The sequence below is a fragment of the Oreochromis niloticus genome, linkage group LG4, assembly GCF_001858045.2.
Source record: "Oreochromis niloticus isolate F11D_XX linkage group LG4, O_niloticus_UMD_NMBU, whole genome shotgun sequence".
NCBI classification, from domain to species: domain Eukaryota; kingdom Metazoa; phylum Chordata; class Actinopteri; order Cichliformes; family Cichlidae; genus Oreochromis; species Oreochromis niloticus.
In genome coordinates this window covers 30,557,654-30,578,797 of record NC_031969.2, presented here as the reverse complement: position 1 = coordinate 30,578,797, position 21,144 = coordinate 30,557,654, and the positions used below count along the sequence as shown (strand labels likewise).

The 21,144-nt window shown below is 40.6% G+C and overlaps 1 protein-coding gene across 1 annotated transcript; it reads left to right on the top strand.

Moving 5' to 3' along the window:
* The first annotated feature begins 1,511 nt into the window (after positions 1-1,511).
* Positions 1,512-18,092, top strand: fam83fa (family with sequence similarity 83 member Fa). Its single transcript, XM_003442507.5, has 5 exons — positions 1,512-2,148; positions 10,059-10,226; positions 11,766-11,887; positions 16,528-17,318; positions 17,406-18,092. The coding sequence occupies exons 1-5, from the start codon at positions 1,675-1,677 to the stop codon at positions 17,453-17,455; spliced, it is 1,605 nt and encodes a 534-aa protein (XP_003442555.2). The 5' UTR covers positions 1,512-1,674; the 3' UTR covers positions 17,456-18,092.
* Positions 18,093-21,144: the final 3,052 nt, after the last annotated feature.

Genomic DNA, 21,144 nt, shown 5'->3' with positions numbered 1-21,144 from the left:
TATATCAACTTTTTATTCTTGGCTTTGCCTGTCCTGTCCGGCACTGTTGCAATCAGAATCCTTGTCTGAAAGCCAAGAAAGGTTGACTTCATAGTCATAGTTTATTCAATTTTTATCAGAATGGAGAGGACCGAACAGAATAAGGAAAGAGGAGTTGGGAAGAGAGTGAACAGAAGGAGAAGGAGAGAAAAACAGAGAAGAGGGATAAAGAAAGAAAAGACTGAAAATCTGCTGAAAAACACAAACAAAACGAAAACAACACAGCAGGGAAACCACAGCAACAACCAACACAACCACGAGTAACAGTAAATAATAAATATTAAATGTTACTTAGCAGGACATCGTGTTAATGATACATGATATGTTTCGAGGCAGCAGCTGACGTATGAGTGTCTGTGAGTACTTATTTGTAAACCTGTGTGTGTGAGTGTGCATGTATTCATAAGGTTTTTCCATCTAAGTGTTTGATAGTGGGTGTGGGGAGCCACAGGTCTGCCCCCCAGGACATGAAGTAGGCATGGAGGAGACCGAGGTCCCTGACATCTACAGGCCCCATCAGAGCACGAAATCCCAAGGAGGACCACCGCAGGGGCAATCACGCCACCCACCTGGAAAAGGACGAGAGCCCCGGACGGGGGTCACCCAGAAGCCACGGTGGGCCGCGCACGATCTGATAGTGACGACCAGCCTGCAGGCTCCACAAGCAGACAGCAAAGCCAGAGCAGACTGAGCCCCGGACCCAGAGACCCGAGAGCCCCACACCCTGCAAGGGGCCCGATAGAGCCAGGAGGGCCAGGCCCCGCTGAGCAGTGGAGCCAGAGACCCGAGAGCCCCCACACCCTGCAAGGGGCCCGATAGAGCCAGGAGGGCCAGGCCCCGCTGAGCAGCGGAGCCAGAGTGAGCCAGTACACACCCAAGCACCCAGCCCTGGACGACGAGAAGTTTTTTCAAAAGTCTAGTTTTTATTTTTATTTTAGTTACCTAAGATGCTTTTCTGCATCTAGTTTTAATTTTAAATATATTTTTAGTTGGGATGTAAAACATAAGACTCCAATCCGACCTGCTGGAAGGCTTCGTACATAGATTTTGAACTTTTAGCTGCATTGCCATAAATTTATATATAAAGCTTTTCCTATTGATAAAGACTCCACCGGCATTACCATTTATACTACACCAAAGTAGTCAAGTAATAGATAGACAATTAAATGTTTTTATTATGCTGTGTCTACAGTTAAAAATATTTCTGTGAATTAAAAAAACTTGTTTTAATGTTTTAAAAGTACAGAACCGTCTGGGCAATGAGCCACTGTTAAAACTGCATTTCTAGTTCTCATATTAGGTCAAGTAAGCGATTAAATGAGTAGTTAAACTTCTTTACAATGATGCTTAAGATCAAAGTAGTGTGTGCCCCCATAAATAAGTTTGACATCTCTGGTTAACTACAACAACGTTCCTCTACTCTGAAGGATCCACCACTGATAAACTTCCGTTGTTGCCGTTTGAAAGTTGTATTCTGAAAGTTTACAGGCCGGATAACTTGGGCCCTGCCTGTTAGCTCCGCCCCCTTGCTACCTGTCAGCACAGGTATTGCGGTTCTTGGGAAGCAGCAACAACAGCAGCGGGATCAGTAGCGGTGGCGCACTGAGGGGGAAGTTATTTTTAAATCTTTGGGCCATGGCAGAGTCTCAGCTGGTGTGCATGGATGATGAGCACGTTAACGAGAAGGTCCCGGAGTCCAAGCCGGAGTTTTACTACAGTGAGGAGCAGCGCGCGGCCCTGGAGCAGCTGCTGAGGAATGGGGACGGAGCCTTCAAGATGCGCCTCCAGGAGGACAACACCAAAGACTTCCTCTGCGCCCAGGAGGTCAAAGTCATCCGCAAAACCTTCCAGGAGTACGACACGGACAGCGACTCCGAGTCCGGGGAGCACGACAAGTCCAAGGGCTCCTCCAGCGCGGACTCCGGGGTCCACTCCACCTATTGGCCCCAGATGTCCGACACAGAGGTCCCGACTCTGGACATCGGTTGGCCCGGGAGCAGCGGCGTCTACAAGGGGGTGACCCGGGTGTCCGTGTACACCCACCCCCCCAAAGAGCAGGGACCGCACATCAAGGCGGTGGTGAGGAGGCTCATCCAGGAGTCACACAAGGTAACAGAAAAGAAGAGAAACCCTGCATATCCACCCTGTTTACAGCATCTAAACCAAACTCAAATTTAAGCACAAGTGTTTGAAAGTTTTGCTTTAATTATTCACATTTTTTTTATAATAACCCACCAAATCTGGGACACCCTGACTTATACAAACTTCAGTTGTTAACCTGAAGTGATAAAAACAGTCAGGGCTGCAGGTGAGTGTTCACTTAGTCTGTGATGTAGTGCTTGTAAAGCCAGAAAACAGTGAGAAGTATTCAGTTTTCTCCTGATTTAACTTCAAACCCACAGAGATTCAAATTCTACAGGCATGAAATAGTGAAACTTTAAATAAGAAGAAACCTCTGAGCTTTCCTGCCGAGCACTTTGCTTCTTACGTGAAAATGAAATCCATGACTTGCCTCTAAAAGTGCTGATACAAAAATGTGACTGCATGCATCAAACAATAAAACAGGTGGAATAAAACACCTGCAGATTCAGATTTAGGAAAGTTTACGAGTCAGCTCCTGCACCTGAACCAGACAAAGGAAACTCATTTCTCATACAGTGGAGCAATTAAAGGAGAAACTCCCTGACCTACTTGTAACAAAGAAGGAGAATAACACTGTAATACTAACAGCGATAGGCTGCAGAGCCGGTTACAGTCAGTCCTCATGTTTCGTGTCTTGCTAAATTCATCACGGCCTGCAGTAAATGTCAGTTTGAGTTAAAGCTTCAGGTTTTTAGGATTTATTTTGAGTGCAGAGGACAGGTGGAGTGAACTGTGAACAGGGCCTGCAGACAATGTTAAAAACAAAATAACAGGCAAAAGTTTTGATAATCGATCTTTTTAGGGTTAAAAAATACTTTTAAATAATTTAAAATCTCCAAATAAAAAAGGGGGTTGCTGCCTGAATTGTTCCAAGAATAATTTTTGTACTGAGTTTGTTTTCGCTCCGCTGAGTCGTGTACCATTTCCTTCCTCCAGATTCATCCTGTCACGCAATAATTGGATGATTAATTTGATAATGAGAATAACTTTTCTCACTTTTAATATATAAGAGTTATGGAAAAACAAAACAAAACAGGAGAATATTCACTATTAACAATAATAATCTTTAGTTTCAGGCCTGCTTGAATGAGGATTATTAGTTGTCCATACTGTCATGTATGCATATAACTCACACTGTGGTATATATATGTACACTTTGTACATGTCCACACATTTTGCAGGTTTACATCTTGATAAATTCACTGTCTTAACAGTTTTTCACATTTGTTGTAACTCAAAGAGCTTTTTGTCGTTTTTCAGCTGTAAGTCAAAGTGAAAACAAAAGATACACATCTGACTTTTTACCTGGAATTTCCATCGTCACTGCACAGCGCTCTACTCCGGTGCTCCGAGTTTCAGCTTGCAGCATAAAAGGGAATGATTGACTCATTCAGGGTTTCTCTGGGAACGTCATAGTGGGAAAAGCTGCTGCTGTTTTCTTTTCAAACAGAAACTCAGTTGGGTTTATTGCTTCATATATTCCCTCTGATATTCTCTGATACTTCTTGTGGGATTTCTGTACTTTTACATAAAGTAGTTGTACTTTTGCTGCGGTGTCTTGTGGCCTTCAAGTATAGGACTTAAACTGGCTTATTTCAGACAGAGGATGAGCTGAGGGGATGTACTGAGGTCTAGCATAAGATAAAAACTGATCATTTTGACCTGTGCTACTTTATTAGTGACCAGTAATACAAATATTGAACTGGAAATGTTGTGTGGTATGTCGCTTTTAAATACTTTTTAATAAACTGAGAGCCTAATAAGAAGAAAAGGTTCTGGAGGTCCAAGTAAGTCCACTGCTGTGTTTGAGGTTATTTTAATGAGTGGTTCTCAGATTTTGGCTAAAGGTTGTTCTGTTGTCAATGTTGTCCTGAAAGAGACGTTGTTGTGTTTCTATCTCGTTGGGTCCCTGCAGACAGGCTGGTTTGACTAAAACAGGATCACCTGATCGCCCATCGCTGTCTTTATGAACAGAACTACTGACATTAATGCACCCCCGAGGTGCTCCAAGGTTTTTCCTGGCTTTATCTGGTGTTTAGGTTCCTATTCCACATGTCGATGAGATTCTTTTGAGTTTTCTCCCGTGAGTTATCAGTATACAGATCAAACAATCAGGATACCAGGGCTTGATTTATTAAACTTAAAAAAAAACCAATGTAATTCATCCCATGATACCATTGCTAAAAGCTGATTATGGGAAACATAAAAAAGATAAATAAATAATAATTAAATATAAAATAAATATTTTTGGAACATTGTGATGCAGTAGGTGTTTCTAAAATTGATTTAGTTGGAAGTTTCAACAGAGATTAAATGTTTTTTTTAGCCTTGAAAATCTCATTGATTGAAGTTATGAAAGTTCAAAAATGCTCAAATGGAAAAACTAATGAGAAGTGTAAACGTGGCAAAATTCCACCTACTTGTGTGAGCTGTCAGAGGCTGTAACACTGACAAATTCCATATTCTGAAGGCCGCATTTTTTTAATGGTTTCATTAAGTTACTGAAGTTATGGAATCAGACGGAAACGTTTCTCAGATCTGTTTGATTTTAACCAGCACACTCGCTGAGCGAGTGTATCCTCACGTCCTCTTTCTCAAAAACTTAATGACCAGCAAACTGCATGCAGCGTGTTTGAGGGACATCTGCAAGTTGTAGCGCTGCAGTAGCGTTGTTGTAACGCTTGTTCAGAGAATTTTCTAGGAAGGTTGAAGAAGGTGAGGGTTAACGAAGCCAGCGTGGGTTAATAAAATGATAAAAGCTAAATGAATGGGAGAGTCCTGTGCAAGTTTTAACAAGCTGAGTCATGAGCGACGCAGAAGGGGAAAGCTGAGTGGCTGAGTGGCAGCTTCGCATCACGACACGCATCCAGCAGAGCGATTAAAACCTCTTCCACAATCCTGCAGACCAGGTTAGGGTTGGCATTTAACAAGCCACTCTTATTCTTTTCAACTTTTCTCCTCGCCCACTTGGAGTTTTGCACGACTCCGTCTGATTGGCTCAAATCCCAGGTGCGAAAATCGAAGCTAATGAGGAGAATCGCTCACTTGCGATTGGTTTTGGCAGGCAGCACCAGAGGCTGTATTTGCTGGGTGGAAAGACGAATAAAGATGTGCAGAACTCATCATATTTGAATAGTTAATAATCCACTTTATTATCCATCTACAGCAGTCTGCTCAGCGCCGTGTCAGCTTAATGAATCAGTCACAGGCTGGGATTGCTTCCCTTCAGGTAAAATAAATCATCCCCTCCTAAAAGCCTGACAGATACTTGAAAGAGTCCTTGTGGAGTTTAAGTGGTGCACGCACACACATGTTAATCCTGGAAGCATAACATTACTCTACAGGAGATCATTATCGCAATCCAAGAGAAGAGTTGAGATGTACATATGAAAGAGCTGAGGTGATGGTTACCGGTCGAACTGCATTCAAGAGAAAAAGCAGAAAATGTCGCCTGAAAGGGAAAAAAAACAAAGAGTTCAGCGATTCAGGTGATGTCATGCGTATTTTCATGCAGAAGAAGAAGGTGCACTTCACCAGAATCCCGACAGGAGAAGTCATTTACACAAGGTGTTGTCCATTCACGTCACAGGGCTCAAGTGTTTGATCCAAGTTGCTACATTGGAAGGTTTTCCATTATATCACACGTGATGATAGACACCAGAGAAAACAAGCTAAAGCCCAGCCATGAACAAAGACTAGCAGCAGCACTCGCCAACAAACACCCAAACCTCTCCAGGTGTTTCCAGGTCGTTAAAAGTAGCAATAAAAATATGACATTTATCTTTTCTCATGTCTAAAGTGTCACTTCAGCTACTAAATAAATGGTGTGTAAATTCTTTTTTTTAGATGTCTGTACATCATAAAAGGTGAACATGGCTTTCGGGGCTGAAAAAAACTGATGCTAAATTGGATCAGAGTGACTCTGAGGTGTGTTTTTTAACTGTGGGCACTTGAAAAAATCTTGCATAAATATAAATGTGTTAGCTGTGGACATCACTTTACCTCTGAAAGCCTACTAGGAGTAACTGTAACTGAGCTCTGAACTGAGTGGTTTCTGTTGTATTTCAGGCTTCTTGCAGAACAAAACAACTGTTTGCATCAGACGTTAGTGAGGGTGGTCTCTGCTTATGCAGCTACACCTGGAAAAAAAACCTGGAAACTGTTCTAATGGTTGTTAAACCACTTCTCTATGGGGGGAACTGTTGTGTTTTTCCTTATTTCCTGTAATATAGACAGGTACTGTGCTCCAGGTGGACCCTGTGAGCCAAAGGCTCTAAACACTGTTTCAGTTGTTCTTACTGATGATGGTTCTGTGTTACAGAGAAGTCCCACCCACCTGCTGTTCAAACCTTATGTTTATGAGCAGCAGCCAATCAGGAGAAAGTTTGCTTAATGGAGGAGGGGCTAAACCTGAAACTGCTTATGTCAGGCAGAGGGGGAACTCGGGGTCTGCTCGTATAAGACAAATAAGAGTTATTTTGAACTGTGAGTCATGTAAATACTTCTCTGCTGCTGACAGGTGCCTTTAATTAATTTTTAAAGCCCTCATTGAAAGCACAATGCTATTGGCAAATCTCTGTACCCACCTAAAAGGAGTGGTTGATTTAAAAACTCAGATTTCACAACAGCACCATCGTAAACCTGCTGTTTGTGGACAAACAGCCCAAACCTCTTTTAGGTGAACTTGTAAACCACTACAACTGAAGTGGATCTAATCTGCTCACTTCCAGCTCCATATTTTTACTCTTGGAGTCTAATAGAGTAGCTTTACATGAGTCACGGTTCAAAATAATCCTTCTTTCTCTTGTGCTTGGTCTTGTTCCATCCTCTGTTGAAAATGAACTTGTACATACACTTATTTTATTACTTTAAAACAAGTGTATGTTTATCAAGTTTATCAGCCAAAGCTCGTGGAAGGTCAATGCAATAAAACAGTCTTGGCAGGTGGAATAACCGTTGGCCATACCAAGTGGGCGTGTATGAAAATAACGCTTCAATTTCCAGAAAACCTTGAAATAGTTCAGATTAAGCATTTTCTGGATAGATGTTTTTTCCAAAATAAAATGCATCGTAAGCAGTTTGGATGAGAATTTGATGACGGGAGCTTCACTGAGTCATGCCTGGTTTACTGTGTTATTCAGACTCGTGTCTTCCTGGAGAACTAGTTTCAGTTTGCTGGATGAGTCCCAAACAAACTGTAATAGGGAAATGGGGAAAAAAGAGTCACATGATCTTTTGAAACTGCTCTTAAGGGTACAAAAACCAGAAGAGGCTATAAAACGTCTCAGTACAAACAGCAGTCTTATTGGTCTAATAAATCCAGTACATAATTAAACTGTATGCTGTAAAGTGTTATAAATGCATCTGTTGGAGATGTAGCTGCTGATTTCTTGCTCAGATTAGCGGTGCTGTGAGTCGTAGCCGTTGCTGGCATTTGTCCAAACTGTCTTTGCTAAAACTTTTAATCACCTGGAAAAACAAGTTATGCAGAAGTGTGAACTGCTGCCGTGGTGGAAGGTTACGTGTTTAAACTTCATATCACAAGACTAATGACAGGTTAGCGCCCCGGTGCCTTTGTTCGGACTGGCAGTGGGAGTGGTGGAAACATTCACATGTTGTTTTAATGCTTAAATGGTGCGTCCCGCAGCCGGATTTAAAAGTAAATACACAGGAATCGTGAGCTCGGTGACTTTTACCCATCAGGCTGGTCTGAGGTGTTTTACAGGAAAAAAAACAGAAGTGGTTTCAGCTTTTATTTCCTTACACTTACTGAATTACCTGTGCACTTGCCAGCCACTTTATTATATTCAAGAAGGTGCTGGAAACATTCCTCAGAGGTTTTGGTCCATGGTGAGAGCATGAGAGCATCATAGAGTTGGTGCAGATTTGTCTGCTGCACACCCATGATATGAATCTTCCGTTCCACCACGTGCCGAAGCTGCTCTACTCTGGTGACTGTGGAGGGCAGTGAATTCACTGTCATGTTCAAGAAACCAGTCTGAGATAATTTGGTGCTTTGTGTGATATGAAGATGGGTACACTGTGGTCATAAAGGGATGGATATGGTCAGCAATAATACTCAGTCCTGAACGGTTACTAAGACGGTCAAGAAAATATCTCCCACACCATGACATCACCGTCAGCAGCCTAAATGCTGGTACAAGGCAGGATGGATAAGTGCTTTCATGTCATTAAAGCCAAATTGTGACCCTACCATCTGAATGCCACAGCATAAATGTAGTTTGTTGCCCAAGACACTTTAAATTTGTGTGATAAAGTGATCAATGAGGACATAAAGTTTGGACTTGTGTATCTGTGGATGCTTCCTCTGTAACTTCAGGGTTCAGAAATCCGAGTTAAATCGAAATCATAGGTATGCTGCAACCACACACTTGTGTTGTAACCTGACGTGCATCTTTCTAGAGAGGAAAATACTTGTTGCATCGTTGCAGTGACTGCAGTCATTTCCTCTAACTCATTTCTGGTTACTCCTTCGTGTGCTGCTATTTTTCAGACTGACTGGAAGGGAACTGAGCAGCTCGGATAGAGAAACTCAACCACCAATGGGTATTTTAGCATCACGGGCATAATATGCACAAGTATAAATGCTGGCAATGGTTTCGGCCTGTTGCACAGCCTACAGTCTAGACTCTGTGTAGATTTAAAGCCAAATATAAGTTAGCTCGGTCATGCTGTGACCGCAATAATACCATTAAATCCAGAGGCTTAGCTGAGCTTATCTTCAGTCATAGTGAAAAATAAATGTGTCATATCACACATTCTAATATATCTGCTGATTGACTGATACATGAGGACACAATAAAAATGACTGATTTGTTTTGTCTGTTAAAGTTGGTAACAAGGTATCTTCTGTCCCTCTAATTTATCTTTCTAACCATTCATTATTGCTGATTTTGCCTTTGTGTGTGTGTCTAATATGAAATTCTTTTGTCTGTTTGTCTGTTTAACAACCAAAAACCTCCCTGATTCACATCAAAGGATGCCTTTGATGATTCTCTAAAAACTTACATTTCTGTTCCCATGACTAAAGGCACAAAAAGATGGGCTCTTGTTTTTTTTACTTAGTCCCAACGTCTTTCAGGTTGTATTTCATATATTTTCTGTTATCATGACACCAAAATGTGCACATGACTGCGGTGACATAACCGTGACGTCCGCTCGTTATTGATCTGTCAGTTACGAGTGGGTGTAAGTGTGTATAGATAGACTGCATTTTTACATGACTCATTTCACGAGTATAAATTTTTTTAATATCTTTAAAGTTCACACCAAGGCTACCAAATTAATTTCAGATGTGTGGGACGAAAAAGCAAAAGTAAAATAGAAATAGTTTTGGTGATGGGGCTGGACCTGGAGTTGAACTGCCAACCTGACAGCTCAAAACCATCTTTACAGCCTCTGTAGTCTGTAGCTCCATGCAAAATGTACTTAAGTTTAACAGTAAGCAAATGAACTGGTATAAATGAAAGTCAGGACCATCTTATGAACCGTTAAACAACCTTAAACTAGCTTTGAAAGGAAAATTGCAACCAGCATGCGGTGAGCACACATGGTGCGAACATTAGGGGATGCCCTCAGTCACATGCTATCTGCTTAAAATGGCACTAAAACTGCAACTTTGAGAGCCTCGATCCAGTTAATCTCAATATTTTGTGAATTATTTATTATATTTAAATAATATTCACATACTTGTATATTGTGTATGCTTGCTGTTAAAGTCTTCTTCTTTTGTTCAGCAATTGTTGTTTCCAAATTTTAAAAAAATATGACTGCTCAAATAACTGAAAAAGAGCACAAGTGTTAATGGATATGCACGAGTAACGTGAGATGGCTCCTCTCCCCTCTGTTTCTCCCAGGTGGTGGCCATCGTCATGGACCTCCTCACGGACCTGCAGATTCTCCAGGACCTGCTGGATGCTTCGTCACGGCGTGGCGTGGCAGTTTACGTTGTGCTGGAGGCCAGGGGAGTGCCCCACTTTCTGGATATGTGCTCTCGGCTGCAGATTAACGCGATGCATCTGCGGGTGAGCAAACAGAGCGCTGCAGAGAGAGGAGGCTCTCTAACACAGTAAACAAAGAGGAAATGAACATGGAAAAACAGCTCAGTAGGTCACTGCTCTGAGTCCTGGAACAATGACGATGATGGCTGGAATGATCCCAGATTAAAACTTATTCTGAATCATAGGTCAGGCTTTCTGGGAAATCGCTGACAAGTTAATTACCTCAAAGGTTTGATCTAGTTAAAACATGAACCAGGAAAACTTGGCAATACGTTTTAGATTAACTGCTCCTTAAAGGTCAGAACTAACCACAAAAACCTTAAAAGACATTTTCCCACTTAACCCTAAGGGTAATTTTAGGTTTGATTTCTCATAACTGCCTTTGCAGCAGTGCATTGGAGGTTACAGGAATTTAATTTGTGAAACCTGCCAATTTACTGCTCAGAAAAGTATCCAGCATCGAATGGATGAAGTAGTTTTTAATGGGACTTTTAAAGAATTGATACAGCTTAACGTAAAACATAAACAGTTGATGGTTAGCTAAAATTTTGAGTAAATGGTTGGAATAAAAATATAAAATTAACAAATTAAATAGTTAAGTCAGCAAAATAGTCAATGATTAAGGCTGAAAAAAGCATTTTATATAAGTAACTGAAATAGATTGCAAAGATTTGCACGAACTGTTACACTAGTTAGCTAAAAGTAGCGGATGTAGCGGTTAGGTAACTGATAAACAGCATAAAATGCTGTCAGCTAAACGTAATCAATAAATTGTGAGGAAATGGACTTGTTGGAGCACTTGTGGAAATTATATGTGAAAATAAAAAGAAGTATTTTCCTTCCAGAGTAAAACAGGAAGGGTCAAATTAATAATTTTTGAGGAATTAATGGAAAATTGACTGCTGAGCCGACGCTAGCACGAGCTAACATGTAATTGCTGCTTCTTGTGGTGCAGAAGCTGAGAAGTGACATTAGGTGCTGATGTAGATTAAGCGCAAATAGTGAGTCATCTGTCATACTATCTTTACCGTGTCATAATACCCCGTCTTATCTGTTGTATGCGGAGTTTTTCAGCTCCAGTCTGGTTTAACCGGAGTGGTGGAATGGCTGACCATTGTGGTATCAGTTTATAAGGCTGTGAAAGACCCTTTCAGAGTGCCGGGCTCTGTTACTCTTACCAGTGACAAGGGAACATTCATAGATCCTGAGAACAGATCCAAGGACAGTAACTTGACACTCTCACCCCACGCCAGGGTTGACAGCACAGGAGAGCCTCCTCCCAGTTTGTCTACTCAGCATTTACGTCCTTTTCTTTTCCTGCTTCCCTCTAAGTAAACAGAGGTGGCTAAAGTGTTTGGGTTTTAGCCTTTACTTATTAAGAAAGCTGACTTTGTTTCTGGGTGTGCCTGCAGAAATTTGACTTGGCATCTCTGTAAATCAGCCAGTCATCCTTGAAAAAGCCACGGATGCTCGATAGCTGGGGTCCGTTTACTCAGGCTTACCTGTGTGACATTTTTGACACAGGTAAGCCGGTGTGTAATCCAACAGGTGTTTCTTTTACAGAATCTCCGTGTGCGGATGCTAAAAGGTGCGGGGCTGGCCCTGTCCTTTGGAAAACTGCCAGGCTCCCTGTGCTCCAAATACATGCTGGTGGATGGAGAGAAGGTCATGTTCGGGTCTTACAGGTACATATCAAACCAGTGTTTCTTTTTGTGGTCAGGTGCATTCAAAGGAAGCAGAAAAGGCTTATAAGGCAACCTGTATTAATTTATCATTTTATGTAAGATTTTATAGCACCCAGAAGAAGAAAAATGTAAATAAAAATATAAAGTCCCATAAACACATTTTATTAACAACACAACACAGAAAACTGAGAAATTTCATGAAAAATATGAACTTATTTTGAATTCAGTGGCATGGAGCAACAAAAGGCTGGTAAAGTGGTATTTCAAAAACAGCTGGAGGAATGTTTTGCAAGTATTTGTGTTAACCCTTTAAGACCTACCATAGAACCAAGTCCGCCAGAGGTTATATTATATTTTTACATGCTGTGGAGCCATTTTTGGGAGCATTTCAAGTTGCTATACATGAATACAACCATTATAGCCCAAATTTTAATAATATGTATGCATTAAGTGCATAGTAATTACATAAATTGCAAAACAGTGCAATAAACTACAAAAAATTTGAAAATAATTTTTGTTTTTTTAACACATATTTCTAGTTAGAGAAATTTAAGAGGTTTATCCCTCAAAACTGTAAATACAAAAAAGTTGCACAAAATAGTTTCCCACCACAGGAAATTTATTTTGAGTGTCTTCACAGTTTTGCTACAGATCAGCATATGCTCCCATCCAGACAATGACTTTTTCAGCTAAACTACAGACAGTTTCTATTAGAGTAGCACAGAATAGATGCAGTATGTGAACTGACCAGCCAGCAGTCCAGGAGCACCATGAAACTAAAAATACGACAAAGAAGACAGAGGACTGTTGAACAGCCAGAGTCCTATATCAGACCAGAATGGGAGAACAGTTCTCTTCTAAAAGTCCAGCAGCTGCTCTCCTTAGTTGTTTACAGGCTGTTGTTAAAGAAAAGAGGACACTACACAGTGGGGAAACAGGGCCCTGTTCCAACTTTTTTGAGACATGTTGCTGCCATCAAATTCAAAATGAGACAAGATTTTTCTTTATATGGTTTAAATATTTGATGCTTCTGTGTTTTATTTTGAATAAAATATAGGATTATGAGATTGCATTCTGTTGTTATTTACAATTCACACAACGTCCCAACTTTTTAGGAACTGTGGTTGTACAAAAATTAAATTATATTATATACAGCAAGGTGTTTGTTTTCTGATGTCTCTTTTCTGCAACGTGCCTATATGCTGTAAGGAATGGGATGAATTTAAATATTCACACTAACAGATAAATCATGTAATTAAGGTATGCTCTCGTTGGCAAATGGAAAATCCTTTAAAATAAAAGCCCAGCTTAGCGTGCCGAGTCCAGTTGGATGAGTTGTATCTTGTTTTTGGTCAAGACTTTGAACCGCTTGACCTCCCATATTCTACTCTGTGTTACGGTGACATGTTCAGAGTCACATTTGAGACTCATTTGGACAGTTTCACTTTTACACATAATACAATGTCCCTCTGACACAGTTTCACTCCAAAGCAGATTAACTGATCCTGACATGGTTATTAAATAGCCATTATTTGTGTTTCATTTGACTGACTTTTTGTAACTTTTGTATAAACCCAACATAATGAGAGCAGCTTGTTTGTGACTGTTAGGTGTGAGACATTTTCTCTAAAAGCAGCCGGCATACACAAAAGAAACTCCATTAAACCTGCAAATAACTCCTTACACACTCTGAAGCTTATTAATCTTGTGAAATGACCAAAGTGCTTTTTAAACACACTCGCTTCTTATCTGCTGTTGGTTCAGTGTGGGAAAAGATAAATGTATTGTTGTAGGTCCGCTTTTTGGTAAATGTCGTTGGTGACCGAGCCGGACCTTTATGACCTGGGAGATTATTATAAGGGAATCGTACCGCTTTCTCCTGAGTGCTTATTTAAAATGATTAAGTAGTTTCAGGGAAACCATTAAAACAATTAAAAACCTTACACTCCTAGGTGAAAGTATGACATTTAAATTAAATCCTGCACCAGGCGGGGATGCAGGTGAATTAATTATCCAGCTCTTAAAGATTTCTACAGTTGATTAAGTCACTTTTGTTTTAGTTTTTGTTTGCAATATCGACAAATTAAAGGCATTTAGCTCCTGTCTGTACTCAATGTACCTCTTATCTTCCTCATTCATTTTTAATTGTATTAATACATTGCTTTGTTTTATTAAGTTCCTTTTTATTCTACAACCTTTTTCCAGTATTGCAAATGGTACCGCTGCCAGATGCACACAAAAAAGGGCTTTCTCTCCTTATCCTTCACATTAAAAGCCCTTGGCATATACAGTGCATGACTGCTGTAGTAGGCTGAAACATTTTACGGCACATTCTGGGATCAAAATAAAACCTTATTTATTAGTGTAATAGTTCAATTCAGTTTTTTTCATACAGTGTCAAATCACAACAACAGTAAACCAAGTAAATGAATGATTAAATGAATGATTTGAAACAAACAAATAAATAGATAAATTTTATCCCTGCTGGGGATAAAAATAATTCTGCAGAGGTGAACATATGTAAACCAGAAGTGGGGAGATCATATTACAACCAGTGCACGTCTAAATACATGTTGCAGTTAACGGCAAAAAAATATTGAGCCTACATTTCCATATAGCAGTGATATCAGTATGAACATTGAATATAAATCTCAGGTATCAATATAAACAGTAATTTTAATACAAGTCTACAAAGAAAAACATTCCTTTTAACCTGCAGCAATGACAGGAAGTACACGCATTTTTGCACGTGTTTAATAAATCAGGTTTCTGGTGCAGATTGGGCTATGACAAAAGCTAGCATTTATCTTTTTAAAAATCTAAATCCAGGACATTAAATCGAATATTAGTGATGGCCACACTGGGAAATGGAGATCACAGACACATGTAATGCACTTAAATGCTTTAAATTAACTGAAACATCCCCGAAAGACTTCTTTGATACAGTTTAGTCTACGTAAAGGCAAAATAATGTCATTTGTTCAGTTTTAGTTGGTTGGTTTCCATAACCTCATACATGCTGATAAAACAGCTGCAACCATTAGTGCAAAGTTCAGAATTACAAAAGGGCTCGATTTCACCTCTGAGCTCCGAGTTTGACAGGATCCACACAGCCGTATTCTCGTTGTTAAATCGCAGTTCTGAAAGCTGCAAACACACAAAATGAGTCTGAATGCACGTCATCTGACCACATCAGTGATGAGGCGAATCTCCCTTCACTGACTAAAGTCGGAACTGGAGGGACCGATTTGTAGCGGATGAAATGAGCGCAGTCATGTCCTGACTCATGCGTGATGCCTCATTATGAATGCAAGTTTAAAGAGGCTGCAGCTATGTGGTCAACACCGAGGCCTCAAAAGTGATTCTACAGAGGCAGCCGTATTGATTCTACATTTTTATACATCTTTGACTTTCTTACTCAAATCTAAGCAGCCATAACTGTAGTGAAGTTGTGAAATTAGCTGCAATGATTGGAGATGTATCCCCGATTCTTTTCACTAAATTTAATGCATGCATCTCAAACAATGTAACGCCACCAAAGAGTCAAAGTTGGTGCCGTGTTCATGGAAGAACCATGTGCAAGTTTTGCCTCAATGAGTTCCCATCGATCGTCTTATAACCCGACTTTATGCTGCCACTATCCACCAATTTTGTAGTCTCACAAAATTTGGCACCAATGTTAAGATCTGTTCTTACTCAAGTATTTTTTGGATGTTTTAGTTTTCAAAAGGAAACTTAAACAGGATATGAGGGATAGAGACAATAGGGATTATAAAGGAGGAAAGCCTGAGCAACTTTCACTACCAGCCAACAGGTGAGGTTCATGGTTGCGTTCAGGTATATCTCTTCACCATTGTTTTCCCACTGTATGCTTATCATAGTAAAGCTGTAGACAAGTGTATCTAAAGTGTTTGTTGAATAACTGCATCCATAGCTTGAGGCAAGCTCCATGAGATGCCTTGTTGTGGAGATCTGGCCCTGTTGCTATAAAAAAAAAAAGTAACTTAATTTGCATGAAATGTGTTCAGTGGTCCCATTTGGTGATGCTGATGTTAGCCTTAAAAAAACTAATCAGTGAAAAGAAGCGTGAAAACTTATGGCCGACACATGGAAACACCCCTGACATAACCGCCATATTGGATTTCATCAAATGGTCACAAATTTCTTCCAGTCTTCATCAAAATTTACACAGTTTACATTTTTAACTCTGAAAGACCCGAACATGGTGATGTAGCTGTTACAAAGGAAGCAAGGACACATCCCATCAAGGTCATACTGAAGCACCGTGAGGCAACTGTTGTTGTGATTTGGCGCTATTTAAATAAAATTGAATTGAAGTGAATCTCAGCAGCTGGTGATGAATGGTTACTGAACCTGCTGACTAGACTTTGAAGCACTTCTTGTTGCCCTAAAAAGCCCAGTTTGACCTCTGAGGTTGTTGGATTTCGCCAAAACCTGCTAAATAGGAGAGTGTGTGTGTATATATATGTATATATATATATATATATATATGTGTGTGTGTATATTCTTTAAATGGCCTTAAATAATAAAATACAAGCAGTTGTGTCTCCCAGTGTTTTGTGTCATCTTTCTTGTCCATTACCACCACTTTGGTTTACACTCCTGTTTTTTTCCTGCAGCTTCACTTGGAGCTCGTCTCGGCTGGACAGGAACACGATCACGGTGATGTCGGGACACACTGTGGACTTCTTTGACAACGACTTCCGGGAGCTGTATGCAGTGTCTGAGCAGGTGGACCTCTACAGAGAGTTTAACATCACTAAACCACCACTTCCTACACCAGTCATGAAGCCAAAGATGCAGCACATTCGGCCTTTGCCTGTCACTACATCTCGCTTTCAGGTATCGGTTGGGGACTCCAGACAGATTGACCTGAAAGTTCCTGCGCATAAGTACCACAATCCCAAGTACTCGCTGGTTTTCGGGAACAGTTTGGGTCTGACGGGTTCGCTACAGGACTTGTCGACTCAGAGGGACTCGCTGGTGGGTGGGTTAAACCAGAGGAACGGTCTGCAGAACGGCTTTATTAATGCAAACAAAGAAAAGTTGGACCGAGCCTCCCCACAGAGTCCGGGTTCACCTATAGAGGAGGATGGAAAAGGAGGCCAGAAGAAGAACCAGGCAGACGGACCAAAAAAGCGCAGCTCCTTCAGGCATTTCTTGAAAGGCAGAGGAGCCAATCACAGTACAGACACTATAGAGGAAGGCGTGGTCACTCCTCAGAGCCCCTCCCCCACTATCACAGCAGACTGTAAAGTCTCAGTGGCCAATGGGGTCGCAGGAAATGAATCCGATGACTCGTTTCAGTTCATTGAGAAACCAGGACTACTGAAAACCAAAATCAAGAAGCCGTCGAAGTTCATTCAGAGGAGCGTGTCTATGCAGACCATCAGCACGGGAGATGAAGACGGTGCGTACGAGAATCAGTTATTGTGCGATTGAAGTTTGTGATTGTGAATTAAATTGATGGATTTTTTTTCCTTTTATTTACCAACAGGATTCAAAAGTCGCCGCCGGCATCAGAAGAAGAACTGCATCCAATCATGAGAAAAAAACAAGGATATATTGACATTTGAGGGTCTGGTTGTAAAACCTGCTGCAGCGGGTGAGTCTCGGTATCGCCTTACTGCAACCAGCTGACGTTTCTTCACGAAAAATGAGCGCAGTGTGTCCCTCTGGACACGTATGCTGCTTCAGGTTGAGCTGAAGGCCGACACTAGAGACACGTTTTTGGCCAAAGTGCTCATGGGAAATTTTATTGACACTATTAAATTTATTTTCTACACTTTTTTGGTATTAAGTTATTTTACAACTAAAGTGTTTTCATGTTTTACACTCGTGAACCTAAAGAGTGAGAGAGGAGCTGATGACTGATCCAGGTGACATGGATGGATTACATAACACCTCTTAGTTATTCTGGTCTCCATGGGGACAGGAAAAGTGATCAGATGTGGTGTTGTACCTGAGTGTAACCTTACTGAGGACCCTTGGCAACAGTGTTCATGGGAGTGTGTTGTACAGACTGTGAATAATGTATGAGGACCTGTGCGTCTGCACTTTGGGATTTTGTTTTGATACGCAGGTGAAACAGGCCGGAGAATAAAATGTGAATCCTTGAGAACCACTTGAGACACAAATGATCTGAACTGTTGCAGAAATGGAATAAAAACAAAAGGAAAAAAAAGTGTTTGTGTGATTTGGTGTCAGTTAAAGAGCAGCATGCAGACAGACAGCTTGTTATTTTCAGAAATGTAAACCCAGGGAGATCGCTTTTTGAGCCCTGAGATTTGATGAGGATCAGCAGCGAATATTCAAAGCTTTGCCTGACTGCACAGCAGGAGGTGGGGGTCAGATCTTATGTTGCTTACAAAGTTAGAAGGAACACGATGTCTCCTGGTGAACTATAGCTGAGTGCTGCTGCGTGGTGAGAGGTACAGATGGGGAGGGGTGCCTCTTTCTGACCTAAAGCAAGTTCCTATAGATTTTCAGTTTTGTGCTTATTTAAAAAAAAAAGTCAATAAATCTCAGCCAATGACTGAGGCTTAGACTATGAAGCAGGTTCAGCATAAAAAGTCAGGCCTTCTTTACATTTAATTGCCCAACTTAACATAAAACTCAAGTCAGCTTTGAGAGAAATCACACTGTTAGCAGCTTGAACTCTTTCTGCATCAGGCTCTGACAGTAAAGGAGCATTTAATGCATCATTTGACTCTTCCTCCACACAATCTGGGTCGATTGCGCACCGCCTACTTCGGTCAGAGACATGATCAGATAGAGTAAACTAGAAAAGAAATCCACTCTGATGTTAAAAACAAGTCAAGAGTTGGTGATGCTGCAGAAAACTTTTTGTCTCCATGAGTGGATGTACATATTTGTTTCACCACTTAATGATGCAGGTGATTTAAACTGTCTAGAAAACTGGATACATTTAAATATCAGTCCATTCATGTCTGACAGTCCTAGCGGCCAATGACAGAGACCTGTAAATTAGTTTGTGGTCAGATCACAGAGAAATTAATCAGATTTGATCTACTTTGCATACAGACTGATTAATTTTCTAATGTCTGATCTATTAGCCATAATTCCAGCAGTGGAAAATGGAATTTGGGGTACACTAGGACCAACTGAATGAATGTCAATTCCTCTGACTATGTGGTGCTTTTTGCACTGGTGTAACTTTGCTGCACACTGCTTTGTTTCTCTCCAGTAGTTAATTACTCCAGTTACAGTTTGTAGTGGAAAAAATCAGTGAAAATGTTGAGCTTACAGAAGATTTTAAACCAAAGCCCTGAACATAATTTGCTCAGGACCAGGTTCTGAGTTTAGCATTAGTTACCACAATGATGTAAGGGTAAGACGGCAGCCGCCTTCATCACAGCGAAAACTTGTAGTATCTCGCTAACCTGTTTGGGGAGGGTTAGGTTATGAAGTGAGATGAATTTAAAGGTACTTAATATAAATTCCTGTGTTTAAATAAAGTGATTAACTAGCTCTAACAAATGTGTCTGTATCGTATTTAAGAGATGTCAACTGAAGCCAAATTAGGGCCGGGTTGTTCTTTTCTGTAATACCTTTTTGTACCACAGGATGGTGCAGCGAGTCATGTGACCTTTTTTAGCTAGACATATTCATATTTATGGCTTTTTGAGGACTGCTTGGTGCTTGCCCCCCAGTATTGCAAGGGCTATACTAAAACTTGGATGTTTTATGATGTTTTAATTACAACATGCTGACATCAGCCAGCTTTTACAGCAACATGCTTATGTCTAACCTGTGACTTTGAGGCATTACATGCTACAGTGGTGTATTTTATTATTTTTACCTGTATGATTAGAGCTGTAAAAAGCTAGAAAGCTGTAAAAACTTGAGATTTTAAGATATGTATGTAGTGTGTAATTTCTTGAAGCTTTATGGCATCACTATAGGTCATAGGGCATCGTATTGAAAAAACAAAAAGTGTGTTGTACAGCTCTCGCCATGCCCTTTCATTTGATATATTGGGGCGCCAACAGTGAAGCTCAAGGTCGAATGCTTAGCCAGCTTGCGTACCCCACGGCCTAGCATATTGGTGTGAAGTTTGAACACGATTCATAAAAAATTGTGGGCAACATAAAAAAGCTGTTATTGTTACCTACCATCACACAAAATTGAAAAATGATATCTTGAAAACTGCTAACAAACAGAACTGATCACACAGTTGTCGATTGAATATTGCGTCTGCACTTTGGGATTTTCACCCCTTCGGGGGAATAACAATTCTACTTCCTATTTAGGTTACAACCTCAGTAACCACTTTCCTGATGACCTTATGTGCTCTGCTTCTAGTGTAAAGGATAATTGGATGAAACATGAAGTTCAGTTTAGAAGCTTTGGTTCCTCTTAAGGTCAAAAAATAAAATCAGGTTGCAATTCACAAGTCCTTATAAATGTACACTGTCCTCAGTTTCACCTCTCATTTGTGACATCCTGTTTTGAAAATGCCAAGATGTTGTTGGTGATAATGCTCAGCTCAAAACTTCACAGAAAAACTTCACTAACCGATAGATGCTGCGATATCTGTGTCGGTCTTTTTTTACGGCCCAAACAGTCAGAATTCACGCAGCTTCAACTCCTTTATAGTCACTACAAAGCGAAACCTCCCAAACCCAGTATCACATGTAACAGCCATGCCAGTCCACCAAGGTTTTGCCGTGATACTGGGTTGAACATCTTTATCAGTTGTGTAAATTGTATAAAGCACTTTAAGTGCTTCGAGGCTATTTATCATACACATTATGGTGTATGATAAATATATGGTGTTGAATGCAGCCCAAGGGGACATGACTGCTCAGTTGATAAGTTCAAGTCATACTGAAAAAACAATTACCTTTGCAAATTGTGGTTGCTCTAAGAGTCAGAAAGAACAATTACCTAGGGTATTTCCTCGGCTACCAATTTTTTAATCATAAGTTGTTTGCAGTTGTGTGTGAAGTTTCACACCCCTCACTCATCACACCTGTTTCAAAACACAGAGATGGTAACTGTGAAAACATTCAGTTAGAAGCTTCAAAATGGCACAAATCAATCACAACTCAGTGGGAGACATTCTTTTATACTGGTAGCCAAGTAGAATACAATGGTTTTAATGGTCCAGACCCCTTGAGATGGCGAACAGAGGAGAATTTGACACCGCTGCTCTAAACACTGAGCTCAGTGTTGCCTTGCTCATGCATGTCTCATATGGGACTGATATTGTT